This window comes from Eucalyptus grandis, chromosome 6, assembly GCF_016545825.1.
Source record: "Eucalyptus grandis isolate ANBG69807.140 chromosome 6, ASM1654582v1, whole genome shotgun sequence".
Taxonomy (NCBI): domain Eukaryota; kingdom Viridiplantae; phylum Streptophyta; class Magnoliopsida; order Myrtales; family Myrtaceae; genus Eucalyptus; species Eucalyptus grandis.
In genome coordinates, this window is record NC_052617.1 from 56,288,956 (window position 1) to 56,308,323 (window position 19,368).

At 38.6% G+C, this 19,368-nt stretch overlaps 3 protein-coding genes and 1 long non-coding RNA gene across 4 annotated transcripts; 2 read left to right on the forward strand and 2 right to left on the reverse strand.

Annotated features, from left to right (window-relative positions):
• Positions 1–342: 342 nt before the first annotated feature.
• On the reverse strand, positions 343–3,419 carry LOC104452381 (probable glycerol-3-phosphate acyltransferase 2). Its single transcript, XM_010066844.3, has 2 exons — positions 2,701–3,419; positions 343–1,333 (listed from the first exon to the last, which is right to left on the reverse strand). Exons 1-2 carry the CDS (start codon positions 3,394–3,396, stop codon positions 446–448), a joined length of 1,584 nt encoding a protein of 527 aa, XP_010065146.3. The 5' UTR covers positions 3,397–3,419; the 3' UTR covers positions 343–445.
• Positions 3,420–9,415: 5,996 nt separating this feature from the next.
• LOC104452383 lies at positions 9,416–10,588 on the forward strand. The gene is made up of 2 exons (XM_010066845.3): positions 9,416–9,599; positions 9,925–10,588. The coding sequence occupies exons 1-2, from the start codon at positions 9,455–9,457 to the stop codon at positions 10,239–10,241; spliced, it is 462 nt and encodes a 153-aa protein (XP_010065147.3). The 5' UTR covers positions 9,416–9,454; the 3' UTR covers positions 10,242–10,588.
• Positions 10,589–11,769: 1,181 nt separating this feature from the next.
• On the reverse strand, positions 11,770–15,105 carry LOC104452384 (probable glycerol-3-phosphate acyltransferase 2). The gene is made up of 2 exons (XM_010066846.3): positions 14,410–15,105; positions 11,770–12,767 (listed from the first exon to the last, which is right to left on the reverse strand). The coding sequence occupies exons 1-2, from the start codon at positions 15,103–15,105 to the stop codon at positions 11,880–11,882; spliced, it is 1,584 nt and encodes a 527-aa protein (XP_010065148.2). The 3' UTR covers positions 11,770–11,879.
• Positions 15,106–17,191: 2,086 nt separating this feature from the next.
• On the forward strand, positions 17,192–17,991 carry LOC120294727. Its single transcript, XR_005551967.1, has 3 exons — positions 17,192–17,336; positions 17,556–17,756; positions 17,909–17,991. It is a non-coding gene; the product is annotated as an uncharacterized LOC120294727 (long non-coding RNA).
• Positions 17,992–19,368: the final 1,377 nt, after the last annotated feature.

The window sequence follows — 19,368 nt, forward strand, 5'->3', positions numbered from 1 at the left end:
TCATCAATTTAAAAATTATGCGTATAGAGAAGCAATAAGAGATAGATAATCTGCATCTTTTGGTAAAAGCGTCCCACTAGGTACCAAAATCCTTATTCTGTTCCCAGGAATTTTTTGCACCCTTCAAAGGAAGAAGGAGGAGGAGGAGGGTCAATTTTAACTTTACCTTTGATTGTATGGGATGAAAGTAGGTTTCATAATAGAACCATTTAGATCAATTTATTTTGAGCTTTTCTTTTCAAAACCCATTTTGATCTGTATGACCAATCTCAGCCGACCAATTTTAATGAATACGGGTTAAAACATGCGTTAGTGACCCATTTGGACAACTCCATTTCAAGGTAACAACATAATTGTACTTAAATTATATTTCTTTTGAGCCCTTATTATGCGATGACTAATATCACTAGTCATCATAGGCTGCTAGATTTCTAAACTCTTACATTCAATTCGTGCTTTTTACTCTCCCATCATTCCCAGCGAGGACCATGTACTTGTTCTTTCTTGTGAGGAGTGTGCACTCAAACCCTAGAGCCCCAGCAATCTGGCTCTGCACATAGTTTGCAACTTCAACCTCGGACTTGCCACCGCCCTCACATGTGCACGAGGTCGACAATTTCTCAAGAATCTGGAGAGTATAGCTCGGGTTTGGGTTCATGCAGTGGAACACCGGATCCCAACACTTGGGTCCACGGGCCGTCGACCCGTAGAACATGCTAACCCCAACATCGATAGCCACGGGGACTATGTCCTTGCTCACTCGTGCGAACAGCGGGCTGAACCTGAGCAGGTAGCGCTCCCTGCACGTGGTCCCCTCGGGGCACACCACGAGGTCGCTGTGGCCTAGGGCTTGCCGCATAAGCTTTGTGTCCCGCTCGCGGTCCCTGGCCAGGCGGACAGTCTGGATTGGGGAGATGGCCTCGTTGAACGGGCTCAGGCTGTAGATGGCAGCGGCGAGGGGCTTTTTGAGGGCAAAGGAGAGAAAGATTGGGTCCAAGAGGGTCTTGTGGTTGCATGCATAGAGAATGCCCTTTGTGCTGTTGGCAAGTGGATTGGGATCGAAATTAGGGTTTTGGGGTTTTGAGACGGTGGTCTGCATGCCTGTCATGGCCAATACAAGGCCTGAGATTGATAAAGGCAAGAGGACGCCGAGAGTGACTCTGAGGATGGAGAGGGGGAGGCCAAGCGGAAGCCACATGAACATGGCGAGGGTGGCAAGTGGGGTTGGTCTGAAGGCCAATTTACCATCATGGAAGATCAAGGGCTTTGGGTATTTCTCTCTTGGGAGGAGTTGCCAATTCCTCTTCTCTGCTGGGCTCACCATGTAGACTTCCTGTAGCAACAGTTACAGGAAGGTTTTGTCAATTTCTACTAAATCATGCAAATTATATATTGAGGCACATGGTAAACCACAAAAAGGAAAGAAAAATCAATTTTCTAGTTCATATTTTGCATTGTGATTAATTTTATCTATGATCTGGATTTATCAAAAAAGATGTACGGTCTAATATATATTGAAGAATGAACTTAGCTGTAATAATGATATCTTTATCATTGAAAAAGGTATACAATAGATATACATGATAAATTAAGCAAAAATAGATTGATATCATTTCTTTTGATGATATTGAGCTGGACAAAGTTCAATAAATTGGTAAAGTTCAGTCAAAGATTAATTCATTGTAAGTGTTGAATTATGTCTTGAATTTGAGTCAATAAATCTCCACTAGGGGTTATTTAGAAAATTTCCAATTGTCGCTGTACGTGCAAAGTAATGAATTCACCTTTGTCCTTGCTTACGGCAATTCGGCGAAAATATCAATATAGGAGGTTTGACCAACTTCAACGTTTTGAGCCACGCAATCTCATCTAATATTATTAAGTTTGTGGGGTACTATGTGTGGGGCTTGTCTTTTTTTTTTTTTTTTTTTTTTTTTTTTTCCCGAAACTTGTGATTTGTGTTAGCCGTGCGTGTGCAAGTTGACTCATTTTTGTTGATGTGCGAACAGTGAAAAGTCCCTTTCGGCCGTACACACAGATTTATTTTGTACAAGTTGACTCCTTTACTCGTGAGCACTGTACATCGAAAATGTAAGCGATTATAATTCTAAATCCTTTTAATTATAGTGAATTATTTGCTCTTAACTCTTTTCATAAAGTAAATGCTCCAAATCATATGAATCTCTAAATTTCTAGTGTCTTTTATTATTCATTATTTATTTCTTTGATAATTTTACATTAATTTAATTGTGATATCCAATATTTTTGCATTAATATTATAATAACAAGGCATGGATTAGATATATAATTGTGATCTTGGTGATAAGTGTTTAGTTCAATGTTAGATGATAATGAAGCTTTGCATGAAAAATCTCTGTTTTTTCTGAATGTATGGATGAGTGAAAATGCATGAACGTATAGGAAAAATTAGAATTCAGTATTGCAAATTAGTAAGTAAAATTTCTTGGAGGCCCTCGCCGTGCTATATAGATGTTAACGTAGAGCTGTCTAATATATTAACACAGTCTGAACTTCTTTTAATCATTCTTTGGTGGCTAAGAGCAACTAGAAACGTTCTTCAAATTAACCTTCCCATAACCATTATCACAAAATGCAGGAGAGGGAGAGAGAATTGCAGGAGAGAGAGAGAGAGAGAGAGAGAGAGAGAGAGAGAGAGGGTTCGTCGTTGTTCTCCATTACCTTACAGTGAGCAAGAAGCTGGTGATGGTCAAAAGGCCATGGCTCGCTGAAGCATCCGACGCAAGTTGCACGTGAACCCATTAATCTTCCCTCACCAAGGAGCCGAATCAGCTGTGGCCTCGCCTCGTTCTTCTCCATCAAGCCCGTGAACCGCCCTCGGAACACCGCTACTTCCCTTCCCACCACCGTGTCGACCCCCAACCACTCTTTCAAGAACTCCTCCACCATGACCCTCGGCAACCTTGTGACCGCCACTCTTTGCCCGAAAGCCATCACGCCATCGAACGCCTCACGGCCCAAGTCTTCCAAGAAGAACTTGGGCAAAACCGCGCTCCCGAGCCTAAAGCTCTCTCTACTGACCCCAACAAAGCATACAAACACCATCATGCTGAGCATCGTTTCTTGATTGAGCATGCATGCGAAAGGGTACGCGAGAAGCAGCACGAGACCTCTCAAGAAGCCTCCTGCTTCGAAGGCCACGAGCATAAAGTAAGGGAAGAGGGAAGAGGACCGAAGGAGCGTGCCCTCAAAGTCGAAGACGAGCGTTTCTGAAGAGAAGCCTTCGAGGGATGTTTTGGCAATATTGGCAAACCTTTGGGTCGGTTTTGCATCGATGTTGGTGGTTGCTTTGGTTCTTCCAAGCAGGACTCTGGTGAGGAAGGAGAAAATATACATCGCCATTGATTTTCCGGCCATTTTTCGGCTGTGTGGTTTCGTAAACATGTGACCCTTTTATATAGCACGTCCGACACTTTCTGGTTTTTTGACATGGGCATATGTTTCTTAACGAAAAAAGTAATGAACGAGAACCAGAACTAGACCGATGCATGACTGGACTTACTAAATTAAGATCACGTGCCTCACGTGGTTCACGTCCAGTATATATATGGTTTTGGATTTCAATGCCCCCTCAAATTTTTTTTTTTTTTTTTGGGTCAAATGCCCACTCAATTTAATATGTAAGTTATAATTCTCGATCATTCTTTACTCACATAAACTTTATTGCATTATGATTTGACTTGACTATTTTTAAAGCTCATAATGAGACTTCATAAATCATTTTAAGTTTTCATTGCAATCATCCTTGAAAACGACAAATTAGCCTGCGATTGGTTGTGGCTTACTTTCTGTTGAGTTAAGAAGACTCAAGTCTATGAGACAACCTAGTTATTGTATGGATGAGGATATGTTCCCAAATGTTGTTTTCATTATAGTTCTTTTCAATCAAAGTGATTCGATGTGTATATTGAGTGAATCCATCATTTTCATGTTGTCGGTCGATATGATGCATTGCTCTCTATGTCTTTTTGGCTAATGGATTTTTTTTTTTCTAATTGATTAGGAGTGTGTAAAAGAAGTAAAACTATCAAGAACCAGATCAAATTAGCTCGAAATCGGCAATTGGCATGAGAATTGGTTTAGTTCCCAATTCTATGTGGAACCGTCCACTCGGATTTGACCGTTACATATATATTTTTATTTTTATGTTATTCAAAAACCCTAAAAACTCTCTCATCCTCTCATTCACGTCTTTTCATGTCCCCGACAAACTCTCACACTTCTCAAGGAATGCTCTCTCTCTCTCTCTCTCAATGTAAATATTTTCCCTACCACTCTCTCTCCCTCTCTCCCCTCACCCTCCTCCACCATGCCTCCACTCTCGCTCCAACTCGTCATCACTGTACTCATCCTGGCCCCTCGTCTCACCCTCTCCCACCTCTGCTCCACATCACTCGACGACCCGTGACCGCCTTTACCCACCTCTATACTCATCTTGGCCCCTCGTCTCACCCTCTCCCACCTCTCCTCTACGTCACTCGACGATCCGTGACCGCCTTTACCCATCTTTCTCTCTCTCCCCACCATTATGCCTCCACTCTCACTTCACCTCATCGTTACCGTACTCATTCTTGTTGCTTGTCTCGCCCTCTCTCCCCTCACCGTCCACCATGCGAATTGGACCACTGTAGTCTAGTTTCCCGGTGGGTATAGGAATTAGTGGATGGTTCCTGTTAGGGAAATCCCTTATGATGTTTTGAAGATGACAAAATAAATCAAATGTTACTAACGTGTTTAATGGTTAAGTAATAGACCATGCAGATGATAGAACATATAAATGATATTGTCAAAGTCTAAAGATTGCCAAAAGACGGAACGTAACACATGTCCAAAGCTATTATGAAGATTTCCAAACTTCTGTGTCAAAGTTTGAAAATTGCCAGACTTCAGTGTCAAAGTCCATTATATATTAGAAGTTTGCTTACTTTGACAAATTTCAAACTGAACATGAATGAAAAACCAGAAAACAGACTCTATGCTGAAGCTGAACTTATTCAGACCATGTTCAGATCTTAAAGCTAAATCTATTCAGAAACAGAATATGTTCAGACTTATGTCCAGATTGTAAAGTCTATTGCACTCAAACTCAAATTGTAAAGTCTATTGCTCTCAGACTTTACATCTAGAACGAGACAGAATGTAACACAAGCCCTAAATGTATAATGGCTAATGATCTGGTTTGGATTCTATATCAAGATTGATTTGATTGACTCAATCTAATTAATTGACAATTAGATCTTGAAGACAAGAACTTTCTATACGGAGAGGCTCTACTTATGGAAACCAAGATTTTGTTTGTATGGGCAATCGGAATCAATTTGAGATTGTACTTCTATCATTCAACGGCTACCAAATCTTCTAGGGTAGATTGGAAGACGATCCTCGAGATACTGTCCAACGGCTAGTTTGGAAGTGGAAGAGTATTTAAGGAGATTAAGGACCGATGAACAAGAGCCAGAGCGTAGAATTTATAATTCCAAAGTTTGAGCGAACTTCGATCATACACTTATCTCTTGTGAGTTTAAACGTTTGTAATTGTGAGAGAAATACCAAAAGAGTGACTTAGTGAGATAGTGTGATCGATTACTAAGTGTTTGCACTCAAAGTTGTAATCTTTTCTTGATTACATAGTGGAATCCAGCTAGAAGGCTGTTAGCGTGGGAGAGTGGACGTAGGTTTGATCTAAGCCGAACCATTATAAACCTTGTGTTCTTATTCTTTTTCTTAAACTTCTTTATTTTGTTTGTAGTTCTATTTAACTGTTAAAGTTTGATCTCGCTCAAAGTCTGCTACTTTTCAGACTCAGTTTCAAAACTGAAATATTTCTACTGTTCTTTGCAAAAAAATTTCTTGCACCTATTCACCCCCCTTTAGGTGTTCATACTAGCACTTTCAGTTCCCATTTTGTGAAGTATGAATAGTTAATATATTGTAATTGGCTAATAAGCCATTGACTTAAGTTTTTGAGTGAAACTCGATACAACTGGATATGTTGACAGAATCGTATGTGAGCTCTCTGTTAGCGATTTTCTCATGTGAAGGTATTAAGCTTTCATTGCACTCCCAACACCAAATCCCTTTGATGAACTGAAATCAAAGAATTCCTAGACCTGTGGGAATGGGGCTAGGGTTAGCGCATGGTATTTGTCAAAGAATGTGATGATTTCCTCTCAATTTAAAGAGGGGTCATTTATCGACCAAATGAAACAAAAGAGGGGTAAGTTAATTACGTTCCATATAAATGGAGTCAACAATTAAAGAGATTACTACCCCTTTGTTGGTATTTGCAAAAGAAGACAATCTTCAATCAATTTGTCCCAAGTAATTAGCCGCTTTCTTATTTGAAGCAACGAGGTGGCATGGTTACGGATGAATCTTGGGTCCTCTTGGCACTTATATCTCAGAACCTACCGATGGAAATCATCTCTTTCTTTTAACTCTCCTATGTCACACGCATGTGGAGCAGCTGAAGTTAGTGTTAGGAGTTTTTATATCGTACAGTCTGTGTGAAGAATTAATTTGGACAAATTAAGTGGATCTTTTGACATGTTCATAAATTAGTCACCTAATCAATACACCTGCTCTAAGTTTCAAAATGTATACATGATCTGTGCAAGTAATCTAATTACCCAGCTGTAAAGCAAACATACACGGTCTACTAACTTGAGTTCCCGTTGTTCGGTTCACTCACAGCATGAACTAAACATTTCAATGTATAGACTTCAATGTCGGTCCTTCTGTTTTTGTAATAGAAACGATCTCTGCAATTGCATATTGCTAGCGAAATATCATTCTGTTGCACCCAAAATCATCGACATGGTATAAACAATCTCCTTGTATTCTCAGAGAAACAAAATATATGTCCATGCAGATAGTGTCGAAGAAGGCCGTTTCTAACTTGAGCACGCATGACACTCCCCCATCTTCAATAGAGAAGTTTAGAAAGAGAGAAGCCTCCGCTCTTATTCTACATCACTTCAACGAGCAATCTTTATATAGGCATTCCTGAGAGAACTACACAAGTGCCCCCACTCCTTATTTAAGAGGAATAATTTCTTTTTCTTTTGTCTGTTCAAAAACACATTTATAAATTGAATAGTAGCAACCAACACAAATTTTTTTTTTCCTGACGAGATGGTGTCTTATTAATTATTAGAAGGTTCTAGGCTATGGATGTGAGATGCGAGGAGACATGCAATAAATTACTTTGTTTGGTTTTGTGAACAAATGCCAGGTCTGTCTTCTCTTTGCCAACTCTTTGGACACCTTCACACATTTTCTTATCCCGAAACTTTAAATGCTCTTCATTTTTATGTCAGTTTCCTTTCTCTCGTCTCTTTCCACTTTATTATAACAAAAAAGTTGAGTTCCTTCTTTGTTATTTTCCTGTTTAGCTACTTGTCGTCTTTGTTGCTTCCCTACTTCTTTAGTTGCGTTGGAAACTATTATGTGTTGTAACGATTAAATAATGGACTACTGCATGAGATTACTTCATAAAATACCAAATGAAATTGCTTCATAAAATACAAAATTCAGGGAGGATGTGGAAAAAATCGAGTGACATTATGTTGATTACTGGAACTTGATTGTTTTCAGATAGCTGGATCTTCAAATGTCAACAAGAAACTACTCTTTCATACAGAGCATCCAATTAGGCAGGAAGAATATGCTTCGTCGTACTTAATGATGGCGGCCAAAAAAAAAAAAATATCTTTAGTCAATGTAAAGAAGCAAATTTTGTCAATTAAGGTGTCATTTGTTTCACGGAAATTAAAAGGATTGGAAAAATATATTTTATTAAAAATGATAGATCATATCGCTTACAAAAATGAATGAATGAAAAATATTTTCATTGTCCACATAAATGTTTATACTTATATTTATTTGTTCTTTCTGCTATTTTAAACAGTTTCATATCTCATTCAGAAATATAGAAAATTGAGAGATTTCTCTCTTGCGGTTCATGTGTATGTTTTGGATGTAAGTTTTTGGGTTTACGATTTCCTTGGTGTCAATATTCCACCAAAACTATTAGCTAGATGTTTCCAATGTTCTAATTAATACTCCATTGAGAAAATGACATAAATGGTCCTTGAACTTTAGCCAAATATACAATATCATTATTAAACTTTAATTTGTTCAACGTTGTCCTTGAACTTTAAGTAAATATACAATGTTATCATTGAATTTTAAATTTGTATAATGGAGTCCTTGAACTTTTGATATATGTATAATTTAGCCACTAGACTATATAAAGATATTCAATGTTGTCACTAGCTTTATATTAATAGAAATATAGCATTAGATATTTTCAAGTAATCTAAGGACTAAATTTAATATTTATGAAGAATTCGGAAATCATACCAAATAAGTTAGAATTTTAGGAATGATATTGAATATTGAGTTAAAGTTCATAAATTATGTTGAATAAATTAAAAATCTATGAATGATATTGCGCATTTTATCAAAATTTAGAAATGATTTGTGTGATTATCCCGCATAGTTTAGAATCCTTAATTATTAAAATCAGGGTTCGTTGTTTTGAGTGGCTTGTATTCGTTTGCCAGATACCGGAAATTCTGGACTCCTGTTTCTCGACGTGGCAACGTAAATAGTAAGTTGGCCACGCAATTACTCATCCCCTGACATGGACGGCAAATTCAATAATGATTTCTGATCGGGTAACTTCATATGCTTCTCAGCCCTCTTTAATTGTTCTGGTTGCGGCCGTACACATCCACCTTGACATGGACTTTACCTTTCCCACCATAGGCCCTTAATTTTCTGCTTATCTTGTCTTTTCTACAAATAGGGAATACTGAGGACGACGTAGGATCTCCTAACTCAGGACGCCGTTTCATTCTTGAGCCATTTTAAGGACTTTCTTGGGTCCAACATAAATAGTATATGCTTCTCGCCCCCTTTAATTGTTCTGGTTGCGGCCGTACACATCCACACAGGAGGATTGCATCACTTCACGTGTCCCCAAATTCTTACAAATCTCTAAAATACAAAAGGACTCGTTATTCTACTTCTAAACTCCCCTTCCATCGCACAATAATATGCATCAATCAACTTCATTGCTCTGCCCTTACTAAAGTTATAGTCTCCATTCACCAAACTATTCTCACCAATGATCTTGTTTCGAGCAGTCCACGTACGAATCGATACCTACGTTTGTCTTTGGCAAAATTTTTTGAAAAATGAAACATCATTGTCTATTGCCAAAAGAAGTTCGTATGTTTGATTTTCAACGGTATTATTTAATGAAGAAAGATTGATAGGCACGATTTGGCATCGATGGTTTTGCTTGCACGTTAATCAAGTCATGTCCACGCACAAAAAGATTGTAGTTTCAATTGCTTATACAGGTAGTTGTGGAGCTTATCAGAAACTAAGCAATCTTACAAAGAAGATGGTACGTGACAAAAGAAGGAAAAAAATGGCAGCCAAGGATCTGAGTTCGTTTAATTGGGGTGTGAAATTTCAGAGCATTTTCAAGGTCGTGATCCTTCATTTAATTATCGTCTCTGTAGGAACCCCAGGACCTTGTAATTTGGGTAAGTTGCTCCTTCTCTTTGTTTCTACATATTGTTGAATTGATTAATCTCAATTACATAGCTCATGTAATTATTCTTTCTCACATTTTGGGGATAATTGTCCAAAAAATACCAAACCTATTGTACGGCGTCAATTTAGTTCTAAACTTTTCAATTTTACCAATTTAGTCCTAAATCTTTTGATGAGCTACCAATTTAGTTCTTTCGGCCAATTTTTGACTAGAAGTCATTGTCGTACCTCCGTCATCTCAGTTGGCATTGGCGTGAATACTATTGTAATTTTATAATTTTTACTCTTTTTTTTTTTCCTTATTTCCCTTTGGAGAGGGGGAGAAGGTGAATAGGAAGAGGTACCAAAACTGGAAGGTGAGGAGGAGGATCCACTCATGGCGGGTCTGGGTTGGATATTGGAGGCGGTTGAGGAGGGGGTGGGGGAAGAGGGAGTGGGCCAGAATGGCGAAGGAGAGAAGGAAGATAAAGGTCGGGTGTTATGAGGTAGAAGGTCTTGGGGGACCGCTTGGGGATGGCAACAGAGATTCAAGGAGGATGTCGAAGATGGTGAGGGATTGGGGCTCTTCCGAAGCAAGATCCATTTTCTGGGGTACTCGGGTTGGAGAGGATGAAATCGAGATTGAGTTTTGAGATGACGGTGACTCATGTAAACTACGATTCAGAAGGAGTGAAGTGATTGCGAAGACAGTGAAGAACAGGAGATGATCAGAGAAATTTGCAAAGCTACTTGCTCTTTTAGATTGTTTTCATTATTTTCGAAATATTTTGTGAATGTAGTTCAGGGTGGTGAGGTTATTGTACTCAAATCGAGTTGAATTGTCAAGGTATTTTTGCATACTACCTGAACCGGAATAAAAGTGAACAAAAATATCTGTAATTTTTGGTTTGGTTCTGGTATTATTTGATACCCCTGGCTGCATGATACTCTTAGATTCATATGATCCATTGGATCATGAAAAAAAAATGATGTTGGTATATGTAGAGGAAGATGTTTACTTATGTAATAAATATAATAGAGTTGATAATATGAGATGATAATTTTTATTTTAAAACTAGAATTTAGTATTTCAGTTGGTGAATAGACTATATTCTTGATCACAAGTAACGGTGATGAAAAAAGTTGTCTTGCCATGAAATGAAGAGAACTATATATAGGTCTGATTACATTAGACATGACCAATTAAAGCCAAGTTAAACATGACTTGATCATATAAACATGCTATCAAAAAAGAGTAAAGAAAAGACTCATAAAGTAAAATCATTGATACATTTGATGTCCTCTATGCTAATCTTAGCACGGTAGAACAATTATTCTTACTTTTTAAGATATGTTCGTCTACAGTTTCAAGATCTGAAATGTAGATGGTGGACTTTGCACAGTGTGGGAGATTTAGTTACAAGGGAAATGTGTTTGAACTGAAGCAACTATACAGGAACTTTTGTATAAGGCATTATCCCATATTCAATATTCTCAGAATCAAACATTTTAGTCAGCGATCTTATGGCTTGAAGAGCGGATCAATCTATATCCAGGAACTGGTTTGTATACCCCACATACTACCATTTCCAATTTTTCACTCCAAAGCAACCCTCTAAGATATCTTTGTACTAACGTTACAACATCACCACCCACTATTACAAGGCTTGATCTCCAATTGGAAAAAAAAAAAAAAAAGGATTTCCCAAACTTTTGGATCAAAGGCACGTGTCTCAATCATATACATAACTTCTATTTTTATTGTGTCTCAATATGTGCCAAATGCATAAGATCTCAACACTTATCGCTTTGATAATGACAATTAGAAAATTAGTAACATGTGTCATCATCATTCTATTTAAGAATGATGTGTAGAGAGACACAATAAGATATAGAAGATTTGCATCTTTTGGTATATGCGACTTAACCAGCGCCAAAATCCCAATTCTCATCCTAGGAATTTTTTTCACTCTTCCAAGGAAGAAGAAGATGGGTCAATTTACTTTACTTTTTTTGATAAATATGGATTAAAAGTGGACTTTATAAGAGACCAATTTAGACCCATTCATTTTGGACTTTTCTTTTCAAAACCCATTTTGGTCTACATGACAAATTTGAGCTGACCCATTTTATTAAAAATGGTTTAGAACATGGGTTAGTAACCCATTGTGACAGCTCCATTCCAAAGGTAACAACATAATTGTACTTACTCATGTTTCTTTTGAGCCCTTTTGATGCGATGACTTATATCACTAGCCATCACAGGGCGCTAGATTTTCAAACTCTTAAATTCAATTCTTGGCTTTCACTCTCCCATCATTCCCAGCCAGGATCATGTACTTGTCCTTTCTTGTGAGGAGCGTGCACTCAAACCCTAGAGCCCCAGCAATCTGGCTCTGCACATAGTTTGCAGCTTCAACGCCGCACTTGCCACCGCCCTCACATGTGCAAGAGGTCGACAATTTCTCAAGAATCTGGAGAGTATAGCTCGGGTTTGGGTTCATGCAGTGGAACACCGGATCCCAACACTTGGGTCCACGGGCCGTCGACCCGTAGAACATGCTAACCCCAACATCGATAGCCACGGGGACTATGTCCTTGCTCACTCGTGCGAACAGCGGGCTGAACCTGAGCAGGTAGGGTTCCCTGCATGTAGTCCCCTCGGGGCACACCACAAGGTCGCTGTAGGTTAGGGCTTGCCGCATAAGCTTTGTGTCCTGCTCGCGGTCCCTGGCCAGGCGGACTGTTCGGATTGGGGAGATGGCCTCGTTGAACGGGCTTAGGCTATAGATGGCCGCAGCGAGGGGCTTGCTGAGGGCGTAGGAGACAAAGATTGGGTCCAAGAGGGTCTTGTGGTTGCATGCATAGAGAGTGCCCTTTGTGCTGTTGGCAAGTGGATTGGGATCGAAATTAGGGTTTTGGGGTTTTGAGACTGTGGTCTTCAGGCCTGTCATGGCCAATACAGGGCCTGAGATTGAGAAAGGCAAGAGGATGCCGAGAATGATTCTGAGGATGGAGAGAGGGAGGCCAAGCGGAAGCCACATGAACATGGCGAGGGTGGCAAGTGGGGTTGGTCTAAAGGCCAATTTGCCATCATGGAAGATCAAGGGCTTTGGATATTTCTCTCTTGGGAGGAGTTGCCAATTCCTCTTCTCTGCTTGGCTCACCATGTAGACTTCCTGTCACAACGGTTGCAGGAAGGTTTTGTTAATTTCTACTCAGTCCTTTTTACTAAATTATGCAAATTAAATATCAAGGCGCATGATTTCCTTACCAAAAAAAAAAAAAAAAAAAAAATATCAAGGCGCATGATAAACCACACAGGAAAAAAAAAAGCAGTGTTCCAATGTTTATATTTGGCATTGTGATTAATTAAAACATAGTTAATATAAACACAGCTGATATACATGGTAAGTTATACCAAGAAAAAGTAAATCCCACCTAATATCAGGATATATCTAAAAAGATGTATAGTGTAATATGTATTGAAAAATGAACTTAGCTGTAATGATAATATCTTCGATAATTAAAAAAGCTATATAGTTGATATGCATGGTAAGTTAGGCAAAGAAAGACTGATATTATTTCTTTTGAAGACATTGAACTAGACAAAGTTTGATAAATTAATAAAGTTCAGTCAAAGATCAATCCATCACAAGTGTTAAATTATGTTTTGAATTTGAGCTAATAAATCCTGACCCCGATTGTTGCCGCACGTGTAAAGCAAGGAATTGACCTTTGCTCTTTACTTAGGAAAGGGCAATTCGGCGAAATTCGAATATAGGTTCCTGCAAGGTTTGACCAATTTCAACGTTTTGGGCACACATTCTTATTTAATATTATTAAGTTTGTAGGGTATTATGCGTGCGGGATGTCCTTTTTTTTTTTTTTTCTCTCTCTCTTCTCTGAAACTTGTGATTTGTGTTGCCGTGGGTGTGCTACGGGGACACTCCCTTTCGGCCGTACATAACGCTTTATTTTGTGCAGTAAATTTACGCATTTATAAATATTGTGAGTTTGGATTTAATTTAAATGCGGAAAATATTTGAAAGTGTAGGCAATTGTAATTCTAATCCTGTAATTATAATGAATTATTTGTTGATAACTCTTCTCGTAAAGTACGTATAAATACTCGATCGAGTTAGATGAATATCTTATATCCTTTATTTTATATTATTTATTTCTCTAGTGATTTTGTATAAATTTAATAAAAAGATCCGATATTTTCCGCCTTAAAATTATAATAACAAGGCATGAATTAGATATATAATTGTGATCTCGATGATGGGTATTTAGTTCAACATTGGATGATAATGAAGCTTTGCCTGAAAAAACTTATTTCATATGTGAATGTATGGATGAGTGAAAATGCTTGGATAATAGGAAAAATTAGAATTCAACATTGCGCATTAGTAAGTAAAATTTCTTGGAAGTCCTTGCTATGCTATATAGATGTTAACATAGAGTTGTCTAATATATGAGGGGTTTGTTAACATAACAATTTTTGGGTTACTGTGAGAATAACAACTTGTTGTTGGTTACAAATTCTTAGAAGAATGGATCTCATAACAATTTATAATTATTTTTTATTCGGATTTTTTAGTTCAAAATAGATTATTATAATTACATTAGTTTAAAGACTGTCATTCAATCACTTCTCGATATAGTAACACAATCTGAACTTTTTTTAATTCTTCTTTGATGGCTATTAGCAACTTGAAACATTCTTCAAAGTAACCTTCCCATTAGCCAATCAGAAAATGCGGGGAGAGAGAGAGAGAGAGAGAGAGAGAGAGTGGGTCCGTGGTTGTTCTCCGTTACCTTACAGTAAGCAAGAAGCTGGTGATAATCAAAAGGCCATGGCTTGCTGAAGCATCCGACACAAGTTGCGCGAGAACCCATTAAACTTCCCTCACCAAGAAGCGGAATCGGCTCTTGTCTCGCCTTGTTCTTCTCCATCAAACCCGTGAACCGCCCTCGAATCACTGCTACTTCTCTTCCCACCACCGTGTCGACCCCCAACCACTCTTTCAAGAACTCCTCCACCATGACCCTCGGCAACCTTGTGACCGCCACTCTTTGCCCGAAACCCATCACGCCATCGAACGCCTCGCGGCCCAAGTCTTCCAAGAAGAACTTGGGCAAAACGGCTCTTCCGAGCCTAAAGCTCTCTCTTCTGACTCCAACAAAGCATACGAACACCATCACGTTGAGCATCGTTTCTTGATTGAGCATGCACGCGAAAGGGTACGTGAGAAGCAGCACGAGAGCTCTCAAGAAGCCTCCTGCTTCGAAGGCCACGAGCATGAAGTAAGGGAAGAGGGAAGAGGACCGGAGGAGCGTGCCCTCAAAGTCGAAGACGAGCGTTTCTGAGGAGAAGCCTTCGAGGGATGTTTTGGCAATATTGGCGAACGTTTGGGTCCGTTTTGCTTCGATATTGGTGGTTGCTTTGGTTCTTCCAAACAGGACTCTGGTGAGGAAGGAGGAGATAGACTTTGCCATTGATTTTCCGGCCATTTATCGGCTGTGTGGTTTCGGAAACATGTGACCCTTTTATATCGCACGTCCGATATTTCTAGTTTTTTTTACCCGGGCAACTGTTTTTTAACCAAAAAAGTAATGTAATAAGAACGAGAACAGACCGATGCATGACTTGACTTACTAAATTAAGATCACGTGTGTCACGTGGTTCATTTCCAGCGTATATGCTTTGGGACTTCATGAATCATTTTTAAATTGTGAGTTGACTTGACTATTTTTAAAGCTAATAAAGAGACTTCATGAATCATTTTACGTGTTCATTGCAATAATCTGCGAAAATGACAAATTGACTTGCGATTGATTGTGCTTACTTTATATCGAATTAGGAAGAGTGGAGTCTATGATTACGATTAGAGGTCAAAATAAGAGAGGGATTGAGACAATCCTAGTTAATGTATGGATGAGGATAGGCGCCACGTGTTTCCGCTACAGTCCTTTTTCATTAGAGTGATTCAACATGCACATTAAATGAATCCGTCAATTTCATTTTGTTGGTCGATATGATGCATTGCTTTCCATCGCTTTCTGGCTAATGGATTCCCTTTGTAATTGGTTATGGGTGTGCAGAAGAATCAAAATTGCCTTGATTGCTTGGAATCAGACTAAACTTGCGATTTTCATGGGGACCAGTCCAATTCCTAGTTTTGATTTACTGGAATTGGAGAGCACTGATTCGGTTCCTAGTTTTTGATGTGAAACTGGCCACCTACCCATTTGGAATGGATGGATACATATATATTTTTATTTTTTATGTTAAAAATATCAAAAACCCTGAAAAACTCTCTCTCATCCTCCTCACATGACATCTTTTCACTTCCACAAACTCACTTCTCAAGGTATGTTCTCTCTCTCTCCCTCCACCAGCATGCCTCCACTGCTGATCCACCTTATTGTTGCCATACTCATCCTTGCCCCTCATCTCACCCTCTCCCACCTCTACTCTATGCCACTTGACCACTTGGGATCGCCTTTCCCCACCTCTCGCTCTCCTTCTCTCCTCACATCCTCCACCACCATGCCTCCATTCTCGCTTTACCTCATTGTTGTTGTACTCATCCTTGTAGCTTGTTTTGGCCCCTCCCGTCTCTGCTTACACCACCCAATGACCTGCGCCTATAAGTTGCAAAAACGGCACTTAAGATCTCCATAAAAAACACTATCATTGAAAATAGAATGACAATGATACATTAAGCATTTAGTCATTTTACGCATAGTTTCTTTGACTTGGGGGTGGTTCGTTCAATGATTTTTATTTAAAACAAGGGGAATAGAATATAGGATATATGAATTACCCCCCTTCTATATTATTACATATATTTAGAATTATTTATGAGAACCAAATTAGAATCTAGAACACAAAAAATCGAGACAAGTGATTTGGGTACGCGATTTGGAACCCATTGTTCTTGACGCGGAACAATAACGATCCAAAACTCAAGTGCTTATCCTCTATTACCTTTTGTATCACTAGCTCAATGAAACTGATGCTCATCTTATCGTTCTGTAAATGCTCTTTATGTGCGGATATTTATACATCAGGATCAGAGGGAAGACTTGAGTAGTATTTATAGAATTTTAAGCCATAGACCCTCTTATAATAGGTCGGGCTTTACTAGGCTTATACTAACCAACCTTATATTAGACTGATTAAGAATCATTATATCTCATTTTATTAGACCAATCTCGTGAAATAGTTAATTACAGTATCAATTAATGTAACTCACATCGGAAAAACTCTTACAGTACATGCTCTTCCCCACCTATTCCTCTCCCTCTCCCTCTCTCCTTTCACCCTCTTCCACCATGCCTCCTAGGGGTGTGCAATTGAATTGGGTATACCCGAGAACCGGGCCAGCCTATCCGAAAAATAGGGTTGGGAATCAATACCCGTTGAAATAGTTCGGGAACCAATTCCTGAAATTTAGAATAGGCTTGAATTGGTCCAGGAACTGGTTCCGAGTGAATACCAGAGAACTGGATCGATCGAACTAGTTTGGGAACCGGTTTTATAAGCTTAACCCCAAAAGTCCAAAACCCTATTTTCTTCCCTTGATTTCTTGTCTCTCGTAGACTTGCATGACATTTTTCCCATCATTGTTCCTGAGTTCCTCTTCTTCGCTTGCTTCCATCCATCGCCAGTTCCCTTTCGCTTCGTCCATTGCCGGCTCCCTCTCTTTCTATTTCATCCATCGCTGGTTCCCTCATCTGTATGCTCACGAATTTCCTCTATTTTTGTAGACTTTTCTTTCGAATTGAAGCTGGGTTCTTCTCTTTTTGTTTGGGAGTGCTTTCTCGAGCTGGATTTCTTGTCAGATTGGCGGAAAAAGTTTGCATTTTTTTGTTCATATGGGTCTTGCTGTTTTTGTTGTTGATGGCACTAGATTTGGAATTAATTGTTTGGGGTTAATTTTTCCTTCAACTGGTAGAACACACAAATCCAGTTGTTCGTTGCCGAAGCCAAAGCCAACAGAAGAAGAAGAGGAAGACCCAATGAAGCACTCCTCAGTACTCGTTGCGGCTTCGCTCTCGAAACTAAAGCCAGTAGAAGAAGAAGAGGAAGACCCACCGAAGCATTCCTCAATACTCATTGCAGGGCTATGAACCCAGAAAGAATGCGGTTATCGAAGGTACGAGGCGCTCTTGTGCATTTTCTTAAGTACCTATGTTATAATAGTCTATCTTTGTGGGGTAAAAAAAATCTCAAAATCAGATCAACTGAGTTCACACTTAATAATTTGTATGTTTTATTGTTTTCTTTGCTTATTACCCTTTTCCTCAGGTTACTTGCTTATGCGTACGAGGAAATTGCAGACATCATTAAAAGATTGTAACTCTTGCTACTTTATTATCATAGTCTTGTGGATCCTTAGTTTTTCATTTAATCAAAAAGTTCATGTACTTATTGATTATAAGTGCTTAATGTTTCAATACAAAATAGAAGGATTACATTATTTTCTCATGTATTAAAGTAAAATTCGAAGCCGTATAGGGTATCAAGCGGTTGTAAAATAGGTTCCAGTGGAAAGATGATTGATCTTGGAATCGAACCAAAAAAATAAAGTGGTTTTGATATACGGTCCAGTGCAAACAGGGTCGGGTATATGATCCAAAAAAGGAGAACATGTTATAACATGGTCGAGTACAAGGTTCAGGTTTGAAACCTACCTACCCTGGACTCGATGACCACTAATGCCTCCATTCTTGCTCCAACTCATTGTCACAATACTCATCCTCATCCTCGCCTTGCCCTCTAACACCCCTACTCCACCCCATTCGATGATTCGTGCCTGCCCTTCCCCTCCTTTTCCGCCCCTTCCTACTTCTCTACCTCCCTAAGCTAGTTTGAAGGACCCACCCAGGAATTGGAATAGAGGAGGAGTCCTCGACCCTAAACAGATCGAGGAAGACTTGTTTAATCACATAAATTTTCATGAAATCTTAGTTTATAATTAATAAAATTTTCTTTTTTTTTTATTAACTTTAATTTATTTTGCTAACTAACACATTATATTTACAATTCTTATATGAATTTAGCGATTTTTTTTTTATTTGGGTGCAAATGACTTACCCACTTTTTTTTTCTAACAAATTACCAACTAGTTTTTGGTTATCAACTCCCATTTGCATTACTTACCAAAATCTACTTGTGTTTTTAGTTTTTTAAATTTTGTTAGTAATTATGAACTTTTATTTGCCTCTCTTACAAACGTTTTATATTTATCAACTTTTACATAAATTTATTGCCCCGACTTATCAATTTTTCTCCCACTAGGTTTCCAACTAGTTTCGTTTAGAGTGTCTAATTTAAGTTGCTTACCAATGTTCATTTAATTTTTTAATGACCAACTTTTCTAATAACCAGCTTTTATATGCCTTACTTAAACCAATTCGTTTAGAAATTATCAACCTTAATTAAAGTGATCTTTCATTCGATTAGATTATTAATAAATTGTGTGTTATCAGCTCTTATTTAAGTTAGTTAAGATAAAGGTGAAAGTGAAACTTGAGGAGGCTAATGCCAAGAATGAACAAGTAGTCGATCAACATAGAAGATGTCGGGTTTTCCAGGTTAGTGATCATGTAATGGTGTTCCTTCGATGAAAGTGATTTCTCATGAGTCATTATGGCAGGCTACAACCAAGGAAATATGGTCTAGACAAGATCAAGTAAAGAATCAACGATGATGCCTATGTTGTTGGCCTTCCTAGGTTCTTGATATGCCTAAAATCTAGACGACGA

Coding starts and splice junctions, on each gene's coding strand:
- LOC104452381 (XM_010066844.3), bottom strand. CDS start 3,396: ATGGCCGGAAAATCAATGGCGATGTATATTTTCTCCTTCCTCACCAGA. Junction 1,334..2,700: donor AGCTTCTTGCTCACTGTAAG/GTAATGGAGAAC, acceptor CTGTTGCTACAG/GAAGTCTACATGGTGAGCCC.
- LOC104452383 (XM_010066845.3), top strand. CDS start 9,455: ATGGTACGTGACAAAAGAAGGAAAAAAATGGCAGCCAAGGATCTGAGT. Junction 9,600..9,924: donor CCCAGGACCTTGTAATTTGG/GTAAGTTGCTCC, acceptor TTCCCTTTGGAG/AGGGGGAGAAGGTGAATAGG.
- LOC104452384 (XM_010066846.3), bottom strand. CDS start 15,105: ATGGCCGGAAAATCAATGGCAAAGTCTATCTCCTCCTTCCTCACCAGA. Junction 12,768..14,409: donor AGCTTCTTGCTTACTGTAAG/GTAACGGAGAAC, acceptor CCGTTGTGACAG/GAAGTCTACATGGTGAGCCA.